Here is a 17106-nt window from a genome sequence, read left to right as displayed (position 1 = left end):
ACCTATCAGGTGGTCTGTCTGTCATAGCAGGTCTTACACTGACCTATCAGGTGGTCTGTCTGTCATAGCAGGTCTTATACTGACCTATCAGGTGGCCTGTCTGTCATAACAGGTCTTATACTGACCTATCAGGTGGTCTGTCTGTCATAGCAGGTCTTACACTGACTCATCAGGTGGTCTGTCTGTCATAGCAGGTCTTATACTGACCTATCAGGTGGCCTGTCTGTCATAGCAGGTCTTACACTGAACTCAGGTGGCCTGTCTGTCATAGCAGGTCTTACACTGACTCATCAGGTAGTCTGTCTGTCATAGCAGGTCTTACACTGACCTATCAGGTGGCCTGTCTGTCATAGCAGGTATTATACTAATCTCAGCTGGCCTGTCTGTCATAGCAGGTCTTACACTGACCTCAGGTGGTCTATCTGCATTAAGACGTGTGGCATCTTTCTCTTTTCCCTTCTATTGATTTTTCTCCTTCTCCTTGTTTTCTCCTGCCTCTCTCTCTCTCTCTCTCTCTCTCTCTGTCTCTCTCCTCTCTCTCCTTCTTTCTCTCTCTCTCTCTCTCTCTCTCGCTTTCTCTCTCTGTCTCTCTCCTCTCTCTCTGTCTCTCTCCTCTCCTTCTCTCTCTCTCTCTCTCTCTCTCTCTCTCTCTCTGTCTGCATCCCCCCTCAACTGTATCCCTCTCCCCTCCCCTATCCTCCATCCTTCCACTCCTCCTTTTCTCTCATTCCATGCCTCCTCTCGCCCTCCCTCCATCCATCCCTCCTCTTTCTCCTCTCTGGGTGGGGCTTTTTGCTTTCTATGCCCATCTACAGAAAGTGCTGGGATGACATCAGAAGGGCTGGATTATTAGTTCCAAAGAAACCCTGTTACAATTTGCACAAACAGACCTCTGGAATCATTTTATGAGATGTGTGTGTGTGTGTGTGTGTGTGTGTGTGTGTGTGTGTGTGTGTGTGTGTGTGTGTGTGTGTGTGTGTGTGTGTGTGTGTACATGCATGTACGTGTTTGTGAGGAGATGGGCGTCCTTCTGTCTTATTGCAAAATGTTCACTGAATTAGGCTGTCAGAGCAGTTCCTATTGGATACACAGACCTTAACTATGTAGCCTATGTAATGGAAATGTTCATGGCATGATGATGCTTAACTTTTCCCTCTATGTAAGGGCTCGCTGTGTGCGTCCCGACGTCTCGCTGCAATCCAATGCGACAATGATTTCTTTGTGGAGGTTTGTTGAATGAACATAGATGGCTGGGTCAGAAGTCAACAACAACAACAGCAACAATGATGGGGTAAAAAAACAGCATGTGTTTTTGAAGGGGCAATTCCAGTGGTTTTGGTTTTCCTCAAACAGTGTTGTCTTCGGGGGTTTCTCTCTCTTACACAGTTAGACACTTCCTGTTGTCTCTCTCTGTCTCTGTCTCTCTCTCTCTGTCTTTCTCTCCCTGAAGCTTTCTCTCTCTCTCTCTCTCTCTCTCTCTCTCTCTCTCTCTCTCTCTCTCTCTGTCTTTCTCTCCCTGAAGCTCTCTCTCTCTCTGTCTCTCCCTGAAGCTCTCTCTCTCTCTCTCTCTGTCTCTCTGTCCCCTCCCCCCTCTCTCTCCTATGTCCTCCAAATGTAGATGTCTAAAAATAACCATATTTGAGCCAGTATCTGGTCCTGTGTTGTTGCTGTGTTGATGAAGCAAATAAGCGGCTCTGTACAATGATCCATATCTGAGCCATCTCTCGTTCACACGCTGGGGGTGTATAGGACACTGATATATTGGATCCGTTATATGCCTCTATTGCCTAGGAGAAGGTTGAGAGAGAGAGAGAGAGAGAGAGAGAGAGAGGAGAGAGAGGGGAAACCCTGAGTCAGACCTGGAGCTTCTCTAACTGACCTACTCGAGTGCATATTTGCTAAGTAAATTGGCCGCACGCAGCGCAAAAGTACTCGAACGCTGTGGTAACGTCAGACAACTCTTTCCCGTATGACAAATAGATTGTCTTTGCAACCTCCCCACCTTTAAATCACAGTGGAATTCTTTTCAGTCGGAGATTGAAACCGGAGATGTCCACAATAAAAGCTTCATGGGTTTTCTATGTTTTCTGAGGACAGTGATCTCACAGGCTTTGGGATGGTTTTTGGCACTGAAAAATGCTACGCAAACGTGAGATTTATGTTGAAGCAACGCCACATCAAGCCTAGAGGCATTATGCAATTTCCCAGCCTTTTGACTATCCGTCTACAGATTGTACTGGAGGACATCAACGGTGTCAACGCATGGGGCATCATCGTTTAGATGAGGAAAGTTAAAGACTACACCCATTACTCATTCAACAAGGCAATCAACCACTCTCTCTTTAGAGGCCATCAGGGACTACATCCGTTTAGAAAATGTCACAACTCTGACCGCTAACTACGTAGGTGTTTCACCATATGTACCGTGACATGGCTTGACGTTGTGGCAAGGCGAGCGACAACCACAACAGTGAAGAGTATGTCTGGAAGGAGCGTAGTACGTGGCATGAGTGTTGTGCTTGGGCGGAGTCCCTCTCCAATGTGCCTAATAAAAACAAGCAGACTCGTAAATAGGCCTAACGACTCTGTAAATATGGTTCTGTTGTGGTTGTTCGCTAAGGGCTAGCACTACAGCTAATAGTAGATAAACAGTCTCAGGTATTTGATATTTGGTTTTTGCCAACAGGCTGGCACTACTGCTAACTATGTACTAACAGCCTTAGGTCGTTCCAGACAGGCTAGCACTTTGGCTAATGGTGTATAAACAGTGCAAAGTATTTGGCATTTGACAGGGCGAGCTAGTACCGCGGATAATGGTATAACAGTGCAAGGTATTTGACAGGCTAGCTAGCACTAAGGTTAATGGTGTACAAACAGTGTGTGAGGTATTTGGCTCAGCGCGGTTTGAGTCTTTCACCTCAGGGATGCTAAGCTACGGCTGTTCTGGCTGCTGTAGCTACTGCCACCCAGCGCTGTGTGCAGGGGTGGACTGGGACCAGATATCGGCCCAGGCATTCAGGTCACCACACTAGACCATTTCTTTCCAAATATTAGCCCAAAAATGTTTAGATCCACTGAGCTAAAGTTGGACCAGCCCATCTGGCATTTGCCAGAATTGCCCTATGGCCACTCCGTCTCTGGCTATGTGTTTCCAGTGCCCTCACACACAACTTCCATGCCCTTATAGGAACTTGTTTTGCAGCAGAACATTGGGAAAGTGTAGAACATTTTACAGATCCCCAAATGTAGTCACAGATGGGTAGGCATGTGAAAGTGAAGTCATTGTTTTCCGAGAGGCACGCCAGGCACAGCGCGGGACATAATGATTTATGTGCTGGGCTTAACGTTCACCACCGCCCAATAACTGACAGTAAGAAAGGGACTACATAGCGCAGTACTACTCAGCACACACTCATAAACAACAGCAAAATACGGAACATAGTGAGTGTACACACGGACACTTCCTAACACACGCGCACAGACGGCCGCCTCCACCACCCACCCATCCACCCACACACACACACACACACACACACACACACACACACACACACACACCAGCAAATCCTGACCCCCATGCAACGGAGAACTGAATTTATAGCTTACCTTTCTAGCGCGAAGTTTCACCACATGGTCCTCCCCCTTGTCATCCCCGCATTTGGCCTCTCGCTTCACGTCTGAAGCCTTGTCGCCAAGGTGAGTGTTGCCGTGGTTACCTGGATGCGCTACTTCCTCAATTGCCTCCGTTATAGCTTGTGTATCACCAGGCCTGTCCTGTTCTTTCTGACCGGCTGCTGCCTCTAAAACAGGTGACTCACATAATTGTTTAACAGGGGCTTGGTTGCCATGGCATCTCTCCAGCAAGGTCTCATTTGCCTCCTTAGGACACGTTGGTTGACTGAGAGTGTCCATATTGGGCAGCCGGGCTGCTGGAGAGGTGGGTATACCCATGTCCGAAGCCCCTTGTCTCCCCAGTAGGACTGAGTTATACTCTTCGGATTGGTTAATCTCATGGATGGTGTCCAGCTTTGAGCCACCATCGCTGTGCTGACCTTGGGCTGTTACAGCCGAGGTTAGTTCTTCGGAACACGTTGAGTCTTTGGACCCCAAGCCACTACTCCTATTCTCCACTGTGAGGTCATCAGAATGCACCTGTATCATTGGACGATCCGTGTCCTCTATGGTAGTACGTTTCTGTATTCCGTCCATTTTTGAACTTTCAAGATTCTGCTGTCCAGCTAATGGGCGTCTGTCCAGGTCCTCAGAACGTTGCACTGTGACACACAGAGCATTCACAGACTCTACACTTGCCTTATCCTCTGGGGTTTTCTCCCTGCCCATTTCCAGAGCCCTTTCCTCTCCTCGGGTCCCTTCCATCTCCACCATGTCAACATCCTCCTTTCTCAACACTGTCTGGTCCTGAGCTATTTCACAACCATCATCAGTCCTCATGCTATCATGCTGCTCTTGTTCTGTTTGTCTGCCATCCACTGACACAGCACGTTGTCCCCTCAGAATCTGGTCAAATTTATCACGACTTTCATACATTTTCCTCTGAACATTCAATCCGTCAGCATCTTCAACACTATCCTCAGCCTTCCATTCTAAGGCTTTACTCTCAACGTCTTCCTCCATAGCTTCCCCCTCCATAACGTCTGCAACAGGAGCTTCCAAGATCTCCACGTTAACATCTGATATTACATCACTATTGCACTCTGGTTTATTTGAGGAATTCAAAATGGCCGCTGGCTGTGTTGCTCCTGTTCTTTTACCCGGGTCAGTAATGTTGCTTTCATCCAAGGTGGAGAGGTCCTCTCGTGGTTCAACTTCAGTATGAGGAGACTGGGTCTGTGTGTCCACTAAGGGTTCTGGAAGTCCAACCTGACCGTCTGTATGGTCGGCCATTCTCTCCAGGAGTTCTGGATGTCTGCCAGTTCTCTCACCAACAGAAAAGGCCAGTGAAAATCCATTGTCCGGACAGATAGAGACCCTTTGTCCTTCGTCAACAGAGACAGATTGAACAACGATTGCAACACGGTCGTCAACAACGTTAGTATGCTCGTTTTCATCGGTGCCATCCTCAATGTCATCCTCATCCTTACGACCGCTGTCTGCAGTACAGATGATGTTTGACTTTGGCTGAAGAATCCCATTGCCCAGGTCACAGTGAGATTGGCTGCCAACTGAGTCCTCACCGGCGTCCGGCATTCCTCCAGGTTCAGACTCCGTCAGCCTCCCGGTGAGGTCATCATCATCATCAACAGCCACATCAGTGCCGTCTACCAGCACAGCCTGGAACACAGGGACAACAGTTGAATCAAAGTCGCCTGCTGACATCATGTGCCCCGGCTCAGAGTGATTGCCATTGTCCTCCACGTTGACCGAGGTCACAAACTCCAATGTGTGACCCGGCCCATTGTTGAGGCCATCGGGGCGTGGCCGGTGACAGCACTCCGGCATGGAGGCACATCGTTCCCTGCGCCCCTGCTTGGACCCCTCCGATGCCAGCCTAGGCCCGTTGCCGTTGACGCCATGGCAACAGACCAGGTCCAGGTCGTCGTAGCTGTACTGTAACCCGGAGCGGTGAGTCACGTGATCCTCCCAACTTCTTTTCCGTATGGTGACAAGCATGGTGGGCGCACTCCCACAGCTAACCATTGAGCCCTTTAAAGACGTAGAACCAAAATGGCGGACCAGACGGTGCAGTTCTATTGAACTTCCTGTAAGAGAGAAAGAGAGGGGGCGGGAATCAGTTACTCAGGTTATGAGTTACTCAGGTTGTGAGTTACTCAGGTTGTGAGTTACTCAGGTTGTGAGTTACTCAGGTTATGGGTTACTCAGGTTATGGGTTACTCAGATTATGGGTTACTCAGGTTATGGGTTACTCTGGTTATGAGTTACTCAGGTTATGAGTTACTCAGGTTATGGGGTTAGCAAACTTTAGAGAGGAGGGGTTAATAAGAGTACTGTAATCATGTTCTGTTTGTGTTCTTTGCGATATTATAAACTGAGTTGTCTGTGTATGATGTCATGGACCCTGGTCATTGCTATAGTTGTGAACCCAAGCTGACATGAACCCAGGTTACTGTTATAGTTATGAACCCCATGTCAAGCATTCATGGAACAATCATGAACCTTACAGGATTTTAACATTACAAAACAGAATAGTTAATTGCACTTGCTACTATGAGACAGTAATGAGCATCTTTCCACTTCTGGTAAACCAAGTTCTCAGACAGTGGTTTGCTTTTATTTTCTCACTATTATTAAAGTGTGCTGAGACTTTTTCCAGTGTTTTACATGCGACTGGTTAAGAGAAGAGAGTTGCTTCTCAACCTAATTTCAACATTCCCAGACAAGACAGTGAACCTGAGTTTAAACTGTAAACATTGGACACACATTACACTGAGACAGTCCCTATCAAGCACTGTACAGATGTAGGATATTCATTTGAGACAGTTTGCTACATCAGGAAAATAATCCTGCAGCAACAGGAAATGTGAATTATTATGTGGTTTGTAATTAATGGAGATTTTTGGAAGTGGTTGACACATTTTTCATAAGGGAAAATCGAGTCTGAAATTTCAAAGTGGAAATTACAAACTTCAGAAGCCTTTTTAAACTTCAAATACACTACACGTTTTACATTTCCTGCATTGCAGGACAGTTCTCCTGGAACAGGGTGATCAGATTAAGACCCTGCATGTGTACACATTAAGAGCTGGGAAGCCTCCATACATACCCCTTTCACCAACGGCTTAATACATTTTGGAAGAAGATTTCCACCATGAAGTCTAGTCAAGGATTTTATGAGTATGACAAAGGAAGAGGACCAACAACGCCCCGGGACAATTTGTCCACATCAGGGACGAGGTCGTCAAGAAACCACTGTGCGTCACATGACTCTAACCCATTCATAACAGAACTATTAGTGTGTCTCACCCTCCAGCTTGTGAATGTGTCTGTGTGTGTTTGTGTGTCTCTTGCTGCGAGCCTCTGGATAGCCATATTCACTGTCTGGGAATGTCAGAGGGGAAGAGGCTGCCTGAAGGGCCTACATAGTTCCAGTGATGGAGGAAGCATAATAATAAGTCCGTAACACAGTTTTTGTTTTTGGGTTGACAAATGCCAAGCGACTTAACCACTTTACTGAAATCTTAACCTTAACCCTAATCTTAAATAATTGTTTACTTTGATGGGACAATGCTGTTGGCCTATGTCGTACCTCAGTGATGGAGGAGACAGGCAGAAAGGCAGACAGGCAGACAGGCAGAGAGAGAGAGAGAAACAGACAGGGACATGCACACAGACAGACAGACAGCCTCCACTATGGCTTAAACAGAGCAGCACAGTAACATAAGCAACCATTTCTGTTAAAGAAAAAAGGTAATTGGCACCATTACGACAGAAGTGATAAGAAGGAAGGATTACAATGGAGGATTCTTTAAAACATTGTGTCAATCTATCAAAAGCTGATGAAGTTGCCCATTAAAAAATTAAAGAAGCATATATTCCATAAATCACGTCACAATTACGTATGTGCTATATATTGGAGACAACAAGGTTTTGAAAGACTTTGGTTTGACATCCTATTTCCTATGTAGTGCACTACTTCTGACCAGGGCCCATAGGGATATGGTAGTGCACTATATAGGGAATAGGGCGAAATTTGTAATCAACCCAATATCTGTGTATATAATTGCCAGCCGGTCGTTGTATGGTTCTCTGAAGACCCCCACCGGCAGATGTAAAGGAACGGCTGTGAAGGCTGTTGCTAGGAGATCTTATCGCTCATCCACCATCTGCACTGAATGGGAAACGTTCCCTAGGTCTGTACATCTGTCCTCTGGCCTCAACAACTGGAGCATCAGATTACCATGTTAATCATCATCTCTTTTCAGGGACTGTTCATTTTGAGCATTTTGACTGCCTTGAACTTGGAGTGACATTTGAGCTGTGAGCATTCTATTGCCAGTAGGAAAGGTGTGTGTGTGTGTGTATGCTTCTATTAGGGGGAAAGCTGCCAGAGGAAGTCTCAAAACAAGATTCTAGTCAGACTCTAGTCAGTCTATACCTTAAGCATCCTCAGGACTGCTGTTGGATGGAGGGTGAACCGGGGTGACTTCCTCCTCTGACATCAACTGGCACTTGAGTTAGGGAGGGCACTGCGTACTTATTACAACTTCTCACACAGAAGTAAAATGTACACAATTAGCGTAATCCGTGTGCCACTTCACACAACATGCCTGGATGTCAATACTCCACCAGAATACAGAGGGTACTGTCACAGTCCCACACAGTAGCAACATAAGACTGAATAACAGAAGATAACAGAGGATAAACACTATGGGGTTGAAGGGTTAGCCATCCATCAAAGTCAGGGGACAGACAAATCCAATCCTACAAGCCTTTCTCAAGGAACGAATCCCCCCTTTTCTGAGATGTCGGTCCTAATTCCATGTCCCGAGGAATGCTCTCAGGGTTTGCGGATTCATATCAAATCCATTGCTGACTTTACCCTTTTTTGGGAGCAGAGAGCAGGGAGCCCCAGGAGCCAGCCGAAAATCCGGAGCGCAGTATAAAGTCCAAAGATAGCTTGAGCTTCCATCTTGATCACATTAGAGTTTTCACTGACGCTGAACGACTGGAGTATGGGTGGGGTGAAATGGGCTGGAGTGGGAGGAGGGGGTTCTCTCACTCTCCTCCTCTCCCTCTGTCCAATCCCACCTCTTCTCTTCTCCGCCTCCTGGCTGGTTTGACAGGGAATCTCAGTCACATCCTAATCACTGTCTTTCTCCCTGGTTCCCTCACAGCTCTTCCAAGGCTCTCCACGCCAACGAGATCGTCTCAGCTGTTTATCCTACTTTCTTACTCCACCCTTTCACAGAGTTAAGACAACTCTCTCTCTCTCTCTCTCTCTCTCTCTCTCTCTCTCTCACACTCTCACTCTCACTCTCTCTCTCTCTCTCTCTCTCTCTCTCTCTCTCACACTCTCACTCTCACTCTCACTCTCACTCTCACTCTCACACTCTCACTCTCACTCTCACTCTCACTCTCACTCTCACACTCTCTCTCACACTCTCTCTTACACTCTCTCTCCTTAAGCTGGGAAAGACTCCCTCCAGTTGGTTTTGATTAGTAACAGACAGACCACTGTGAAAACTCAGGCCTTGGGCCAAGTGAGATTGCAGTAATGTTTTGGCAGGGCTTTCTGAGAGGTTTTCTTTTTTCATATGTCACCCTGTAACTGTACAAGCATCCTTGCACAAACATCTCGACCTCCCCAAAAAAGACATTAAAGCATGACTTGTTTACAGACATTCCTGGAGAATATGCCACTCTGTGCGAGAACTGTTAACTTCGCTGCCTACGAGCTGTGTGCCTTTTCTTTACAGAACACATCTGGGCAAAGTGGTAGTTTGACTTCAGAATCACTGTGTTTTTAGGAAGTCTTCAAAGCAAAACATCTTACCGCATTTTTGAGTGCCGACCATTCATTCCCTAATATAGACATGTCATTTGTTAGGAACACTACCGGGCTCTGATATCACAGCTTCAGCTTCATAGTGAGAATATCTCAAGTGAAATCAAAACGGCATCTCTTACCAAACCAAAAAGCTTAGGAAACCCTCCGTTTAGTTGTTGTAACTTTGCGAGAGCTCTGTAGACTGTAGTCCTGTGAAGCACTGCGGGGTTGTAAAAGGCACTGCAGAACTCCACACCCAGGCATGGTCTCCCCCCACCCTCTGTAAGGGTCTCACAGGCCCAATCTAGCCTGACTTACAACCAGGAGATATGGTCTGTGTGCTTCAAACCATCAGAATGAAAAGACCGACCATAGGAAATGTGTTTGTTTTACACGCGGACTCTTACAGTCTCAGCTGGCTAACATACCTGTCATTCCAATTCCACCATTTCCATTTACAGTCCCTTGGTTGTTGATGTCAATGTCTATGATTGTTTTCTGTTGGGTTTTAGAAGTATGGACCTGAGGGTAGCAGTTGCTATAGCAAAAACAGATAATGGAAGGGAAAAACGGACAAACCCCCACCAACAACAACAAAAAACTATTTTCCACCCTTGTGCCCCCTCTTCCTCTTCTGGGTCATCCAGATGGGAGGAGGGGAGGCTCTGGGGCCTGGGGGAGATCTTGACTTCTGCTTTTTAGAACTCTCTGTGGGAAACTCAAGCTGTCCTATTTCTGACCCGCCATTTTGGGTCTCAGGGGACACATAGGGTTCCCACTACATGGCTAAGCTGCAAAGTAAAAATGTACATTTATATAAACATACATATATATTTTTTATCTTAATTTAAGTTGAGTGTTAGGCATAAAGTTAGCAGTGTGGTTAAGATTAGGGTTAAGGTTTAAAATCTGATTTTAGGCAGGGATTCTGACTTTGCAACTTGGCCAGATAGTGATGACAGACACACAGATGGTCGGGGATGCAAGGTTTAATTTGTCGTCACAGCATGTGCTTGGTGCACTGGTCACAGGAACTAGTACTAATCACAGAGCTAGCATGATGACGGTAACTAGCGTGATGACGGTAACTAGCACTCATCACAGAGCTAGCGTGATGACAGTAACTAGCGTGATGACAGTAACTAGCGTGTTGATGGTATCTAGTGTGGTGACGGTTACTAGCGTGGTGATGGTTACTAGCGTGGTGACGGTAACTAGCGTGGTGACGGTAACTGGCGTGGTGACGGTAACTAGCGTGGTGACGGTAACTAGCGTGTGGTTATGGCTGGTTAGTGAAGTGGAGAGGCCAGCGCAGTATTGCAGTGGTTCTGAGGATCATCGGAAATGACTGAGTGCATATTTGGATATCTGACTGTGTGTGTGTGTGTGTAATTTGTTACAGTGTGTGAGAGTGTGTGTTTATCCTAGATGAATCACTACCTACGGACCAACTTTTCCCCATTTATTCCTGAAAGATGAGGAGGGACACATTCTGAGATCATCAGTCATGTGACCTCTCGCTAGGTCACATGGGAGGGGCAGGTCACATGGGAGGGGTGAAAAGGATGAAGAAAGCCCCATTCATGATGCCTCCTATAATCCCCCACTCGGCTCCCCTCCACTTCTTAAGTGGCGCACAGAGGGCCCAAAGGAAACAGTCTCAAATTCTTTGCTGATATAGTTTATTATTCAAAAAATTCCAGTCTAAATCGTGAGCACTGAAGGATAAGCAGAGTTAGCCTAGCCCTCGTAGGAAAATGTGGGTGATTCAAAAAAAGAACAAATTAAGAAAATCCATATCCCTACCAAAACTGGGCCAATCAAGTTCTCACTTTTACAAAGAACGCTTAGAGAACATTTTGCTGTGGTCTTTGTAGGCCAACCTCAAACAGCCATTTTCTACGGTACAGTACATGACCAGTAGTTAGCAGAGGCTGTAATAACATTTAACACTTGTGAAAGTACACTCAGATTAAAGGGTAGATTAAAAAATACATATACAACCCAAACCATGATCATTTCATTCACTTTTTCCAACAAATCTTAAAACATACACTATGGATGCCTATGGCATCTCCCATAATACACATAGCTCACAGATGTCTGAAACTGTTCATGCAAGTGTGTGTCTTTGAGTGACACAGCAAGAAAAGCGTTGTACTGTATGTAATGTGACTGACTGTATCTATGCTTGTGTGGGAGTAAGTCAATGTAAGGGGGGTCTTGACCGTCGGTTACGGCTGATAGTCAGACCCCCGGCAACCGTGGGAAACAGGAAGTCCGAGTTACTAGTGATACAGAGCATAATAATTTCCAGGCTGAAATAATCCATGCTATCTTCTCTCTGGGATGTCTGTTTTTGTGTGCATGGGCCTTAAGAGAGGACTTTGGTGTGTGTGTGTGTTTGTGTGTGTGTGCACGCGTGCTCTTGCGTTCAAGGGTAAACGAGTTCGGCTGGACACGAATAAAATAGATTTTATCATCCGAGTGTGTTATTATTGTACTTACACACTAACCAACATTGTATGACATAGCATTTAACACTTCTTTAAGAACAATGCAGTTAATGTACTGTTCTGAGAGCTGAACATGCATCCAAGGCACGTATTCTACATGGGTTTGGACAAAGCTTTGTGGCAACAGCTGGCCTCTATTTGTGTTAACTGGCTCTCACAGAAGCATGCAGACACAGGCACCTGGGCAAGAGAGTTGCGTGCAGACATACACGGCATGCACTGACTCACGCACGCATGCGCACACACACACACACACACGCACACACACACACACACACACACACACACACACACACACACACACACACACACACACACACACACACACACACACACACACACACACACACACACACACACACACACACACACACACACACACACACACACACAAAGCTATTGGCAATATTTGACTTCATTGGCATCCAACCCTGGACTCCATCTCTGGAGACGGACTGACTGTTTGTTTTCAAAGGTCAACTGATTCACAAAGAACACCCTGTCTCAGTCTCAGAACCTAAAGCAGAGCAGAGTTACACATGCAGGAGATAAACTCGGTTTTATAGAGGCCCATCCGAAAGAGAAAATGTACAGTCAGGGCTGTAAGGATGCTTCGAGGGGTTGTGGGTTACATGGTCTGTTACACATTACAGTATAAGGTCCTGTGTGTCTCAGCATCTGCAGGGCTGTGGGTTCGACTCCTGCAGGGATGAAATGCACTTAAAAGTCTATGCATTCACTGTCAGGTAAGACGCTTTGGATAAAAGTGTCTCCTCTGAAAAGGAAATGGTGAAACACTAAACATGAGGGTTGTACAAGCCCTCAAAAATGCAGATTCTGGCTTGGGACTGATAGGGTTAAAGGTCTATGCATTCACTGTCCTGGAAGTCACTTTGATAAAAGCATGCCATCCTTGGCTTACAGTACATATGGGGCTTTCTGCTGAAGCATCCCATTCAGTACGTCTTGTAGCAGCATATCGCAATGGATGTCGACGAATCCATAAGAATCTGTGATCATTAGTCCAAAACGTTTTGCAACGGAAATAGTTTACTCCAAACGGAAAATGTTTTGCAACGAAAACAAGATTGTCTATTGGACTAATATATCTAGGTCCCTCCCCGTTTGGTTCTGTTTCGTACTGTTTGGCTCTGTTTGGTTCTTAGTGAACACCCCTGTTGTCTCCTCCTGTAGTTTATTGGCTGTAGTGTCTGGGGGCTAGTGTCTGGGACTTGGTGATGACGAGAGTTCCCTGGATGAAACAACACTGACGCTGGACACCGGCTGTGCTGGCGTTGGTCGCCTCCAGCAGACGGCCAGGAAATGACTGTTTTCCTTGGATACGGTTGCCACAGCAGCATCAGCAGGAAATACTGGAGACAGAGAGTCAGGGGGAGAGAGGAGGGGCCGCAGGCAGCATGTTGCTTGTGACGGAGGCAGCTGGCTGATGGTATACACATTGGATGGGATGGTGATGCGCTCATCTTCGCTTGTCAAATGTTTTTGAGGGTATTCCACACATGCCTCTGCAGCAGTAGGATGCATGAAGAGAAGAGTGTGTGTGTGTGTGTGTGTGTGTGTGTGTGTGTGTGTGTGTGTGTGTGTGTGTGTGTGTGTGTGTGTGTGTGTGTGTGTGTGTTTGTGTGAGTGTGACTGTACAATATTGTGTGTGTGCGCAGCAGTGGAGGCTGGAAGGCTGCAGAGGGGAGGACGGCTGATAATAATGGCTGGAATGGAGTCAATGGAATGGTATCAAACATATCAACGATGTGGTTTCCATATGGTTGAAATGGATACCATTCCAACCATTATTATGAGCCGCCCTCCCCTCAGCAGCCTCCACTGGGCCGCAGTCTACATGTGCCCCCACTTCTGTCAATAATAAAACAGGTGCCCCCACTCACCTCACTTTAGACACAGAGCTAGATTGTTTAGAATGGTATGAATGGTTCCACTCTTGAATTATGCCTGTTCAGCTTTCCAACGATAGAACAGAAATCTAAATACTTTGGGCTGTGAGACTATGTGAGGAATTCTAGCCCTTCACTGAAGCATGTTCAACAGGTATAAGTGTCTGATTGTGCCCGAGTTCATGGCAAGAGGGGGAAAGTGGATAAGATGAACTCAGACAAATGTTTCTCTGAGGTCTCCTGGTCCTGGTTTTCTTTTTTTCTTTTTTTCTTTCCTTCTTTTTTTTTTCTTTCTTTCTTTCTTTCTTTCTTTCTTTCTTTCTTTCTTTCTTTCTTTCTTTCTTTCTTATTTTCTCAGGAAACGGATCTGCATTCCAACCCACACAGGAAGCGGACAGGTCAGGAAAACGTAGCTAGACACTAGAGAGGGAGAGGTTATAGACGGAGGTTCCAATAGCTCAGTTGGATAAACCAGGGTCTGTAGTGTTTCAACACCAGGGTCTGTAGTGTTTCAACACCAGGGTCTGTAGTGTTTCAACACCAGGGTCTGTAGTGTTTCAACACCAGGGTCTGTAGTGTTTCAACACCGGGGTCTGTAGTGTTTCAACACCGGGGTCTGTAGTGTTACAACACCGGGGCCTGTAGTGTTACAACACCAGGGTCTGTAGTGTTACAACACCAGGGTCTGTAGTGTTTCAACACCGGGGTCTGTAGTGTTTCAACACCGGGGTCTGTAGTGTTACAACACCGGGGCCTGTAGTGTTACAACACCAGGGTCTGTAGTGTTACAACACCAGGGTCTGTAGTGTTTCAACACCAGGGTCTGTAGTGTTACAACACCAGGGTCTGTAGTGTTAAAACACCAGGGTCTGTAGTGTTACAACACCAGGGTCTGTAGTGTTACAACACCAGGGTCTGTAGTGTTTCAACACCAGGGTCTGTAGTGTTACAACACCAAGGTCTGTAGTGTTACAACACCAGGGTCTGTAGTGTTAAAACACCAGGGTCTGTAGTGTTACAACACCAGGGTCTGTAGTGTTACAACACCAGGGTCTGTAGTGTTTCAACACCAGGGTCTGTAGTGTTACAACACCAAGGTCTGTAGTGTTACAACACCAGGGTATGTAGTGTTACAACACCAAGGTCTGTAGTGTTACAACACCAGGGTCTGTAGTGTTACAACACCAGTGTCTGTAGTGTACAACACCAGGGTTGTAGGTTTGACTCCACATATTATAGATACATCAATGTCTGTTTGGGAGAAAAAAGTATTTGCAACAGTGGACCAGGAGTTCAACTTGCTGACCACCTGACCACAAGAACTCTATGCTGTCATTATAATAACGGGGCCTGGAGTTTTTGCTAGTCCGGATGGCTGGAAGGAGAGACAGTAAGAGAGAGAGAGAAAGAGAGAGAGAGGAGGAATAAAGGAAAACCGGTGACAGGCGTTTTGCTGAGTGTAACAGTGATTTTTCCTCTGACAAAAGATTCACCGCAGTGGTAGAGGGTGCAGCGTTACCATGACACAGAGTGCGACAGAGAGAGAAACTGTTTCTTCAAAAACTCACATCTTTGCAGAGAGATCATTACTTTAAATTGTCAACAGGTGGAGCCAAAACTCTTTCATTCCCTCAAGGCCCATCAAGGAAAATGTATCTCTTCCTGCTTCACCTGCAGTGCAGAAGAGAAAGTAGGATATGTGTCAGACCTGGATTGAAATACATAGGAGTTTTAGAATATTAGAATATTAGTATTTGAAAATACATGCCAAAACCAGACTACCAATACTAAACTACATGCTAAATGCATTGCAGAAAGGTTATTGTGCAACAGGGGGATCAAATTAACATCCTACACCTGTATACACCACTATGCCCAACACACCCACCACCCCATCCCGCTACTTTGGCCCTATCAGATCCTACACCTGTACACAGCACTTTCACCAAGACACCCACCACAAAATCCCTCTACTTTGGCCCTATCATATGCTACATCAGGCCGTCGGCCTGGGAGGATGGAACACCTTCTCTCAAAACCCCCTGTAGATCTTCTGCACTAAAATCTCTCACACTGCTACCCCACCACACAGTATCTTCTGGGATTTCCGCTCCATCAGTGCAGTACAATTAATGACCATGACAATAAATGCAAGAAATCTAAAACATATCCTCTCTGGATCTCTGTCTTCAGTCCTACTCACTGGGGGGCTCCCAGTCGAATCACTCACCCTTGGGCTATCATCTACTTTCCTCACTGACTCAGCATAGGAAACCCTCTGCAAAACACCAAAATAGCTGACATATCCCAAGAACCAGACATAACAGGTAAGAACTCTCTATTACAGCTCAACAAGACATACTGGGTATTCTCAGTCTCAGTCACCGGGTCTACTTCTCACCAACTGAGGATGTAAAAAACACCAGAATATTGTTTTTCAGATCTACACTCAACGCCACCCCACTGATCACTCCTTTGAGAGGCACCCTGCTCCGTAGAACAAAGCACACCACAGGTTGAGCCATGAGATGTGTGATGTGGAGCACCCTCTACCTCTGGATGCACACAAAGTCTAAATAATTCCACTTCTCGAAAATGTGACATATGTAACAGTTCCCAGTTTGTTCTATGCCCAGCTTGACACAACATATGGGTCGGCCAAAGAGCAGGGATCCACTTTTTCTCAAAATCTCACTCCTACCCACCCAAAATCATGTCTGGTATGATCAGGGCCAAGACTGGAAGTCTCTACTACACCTGCCGCTGCAGTCACTTCATCCTGGCTATGCTTCATTTCAGAGCAAACATTACTGGCGACCGATTCCACCTTGAGTTTCTAATCAGAGCTAGCAGAATGATGGGATCCACGATCCTCAAGAGGGCAAATAGATTTGTTTTTAAATTGACTTGGCTTGTATGCAGCAGACAAAGGTTTTTGCTTAGCGCCGTTACCTCGGATTCGCATCATCACACTTCCACAATGTTTTGTGGAACATAACTAGCCTATTGGTAGACAGAAAGCTACATTAAGGAAATAAGTAGGAATTGTATTAATATGCTCATACAAACATGTAAACGAGTGTGTGTGTGGTTTGGTATTATAACAGCAAAATTATACATTTTCATTGTTAAATGTATTCTGTTGAATCCACAGTACTAACTTCATGTTGTGTCTGATAATGTGTGAAACATAACCACTGGGACACAGGAACCA

At 46.0% G+C, this 17106-nt stretch overlaps 1 protein-coding gene across 2 annotated transcripts in view; it reads right to left on the bottom strand.

Moving 5' to 3' along the window:
• The window catches only part of LOC115191657 (rho GTPase-activating protein 7), a 149457-nt gene extending 140607 nt beyond the window's left edge, over positions 1 to 8850 (bottom strand). For both annotated transcript variants that reach the window (XM_029749459.1, XM_029749460.1), the window contains exons 1-2: positions 8075 to 8850; positions 3607 to 5720 (exon numbers count right to left, since the gene is read on the bottom strand). In XM_029749459.1, the coding sequence (XP_029605319.1) occupies positions 3607 to 5658 (2052 nt within the window). In that variant the 5' untranslated portion in view covers positions 5659 to 5720; positions 8075 to 8850. The remainder of the gene's footprint in view (positions 1 to 3606; positions 5721 to 8074) is intronic.
• Positions 8851 to 17106: the final 8256 nt, after the last annotated feature.

Source organism: Salmo trutta, chromosome 4, assembly GCF_901001165.1.
Source record: "Salmo trutta chromosome 4, fSalTru1.1, whole genome shotgun sequence".
Lineage (NCBI taxonomy): Eukaryota > Metazoa > Chordata > Actinopteri > Salmoniformes > Salmonidae > Salmo > Salmo trutta.
Note: the sequence above shows the minus strand (reverse complement) of the source record. Positions and strands in the feature narration are given on the sequence as shown.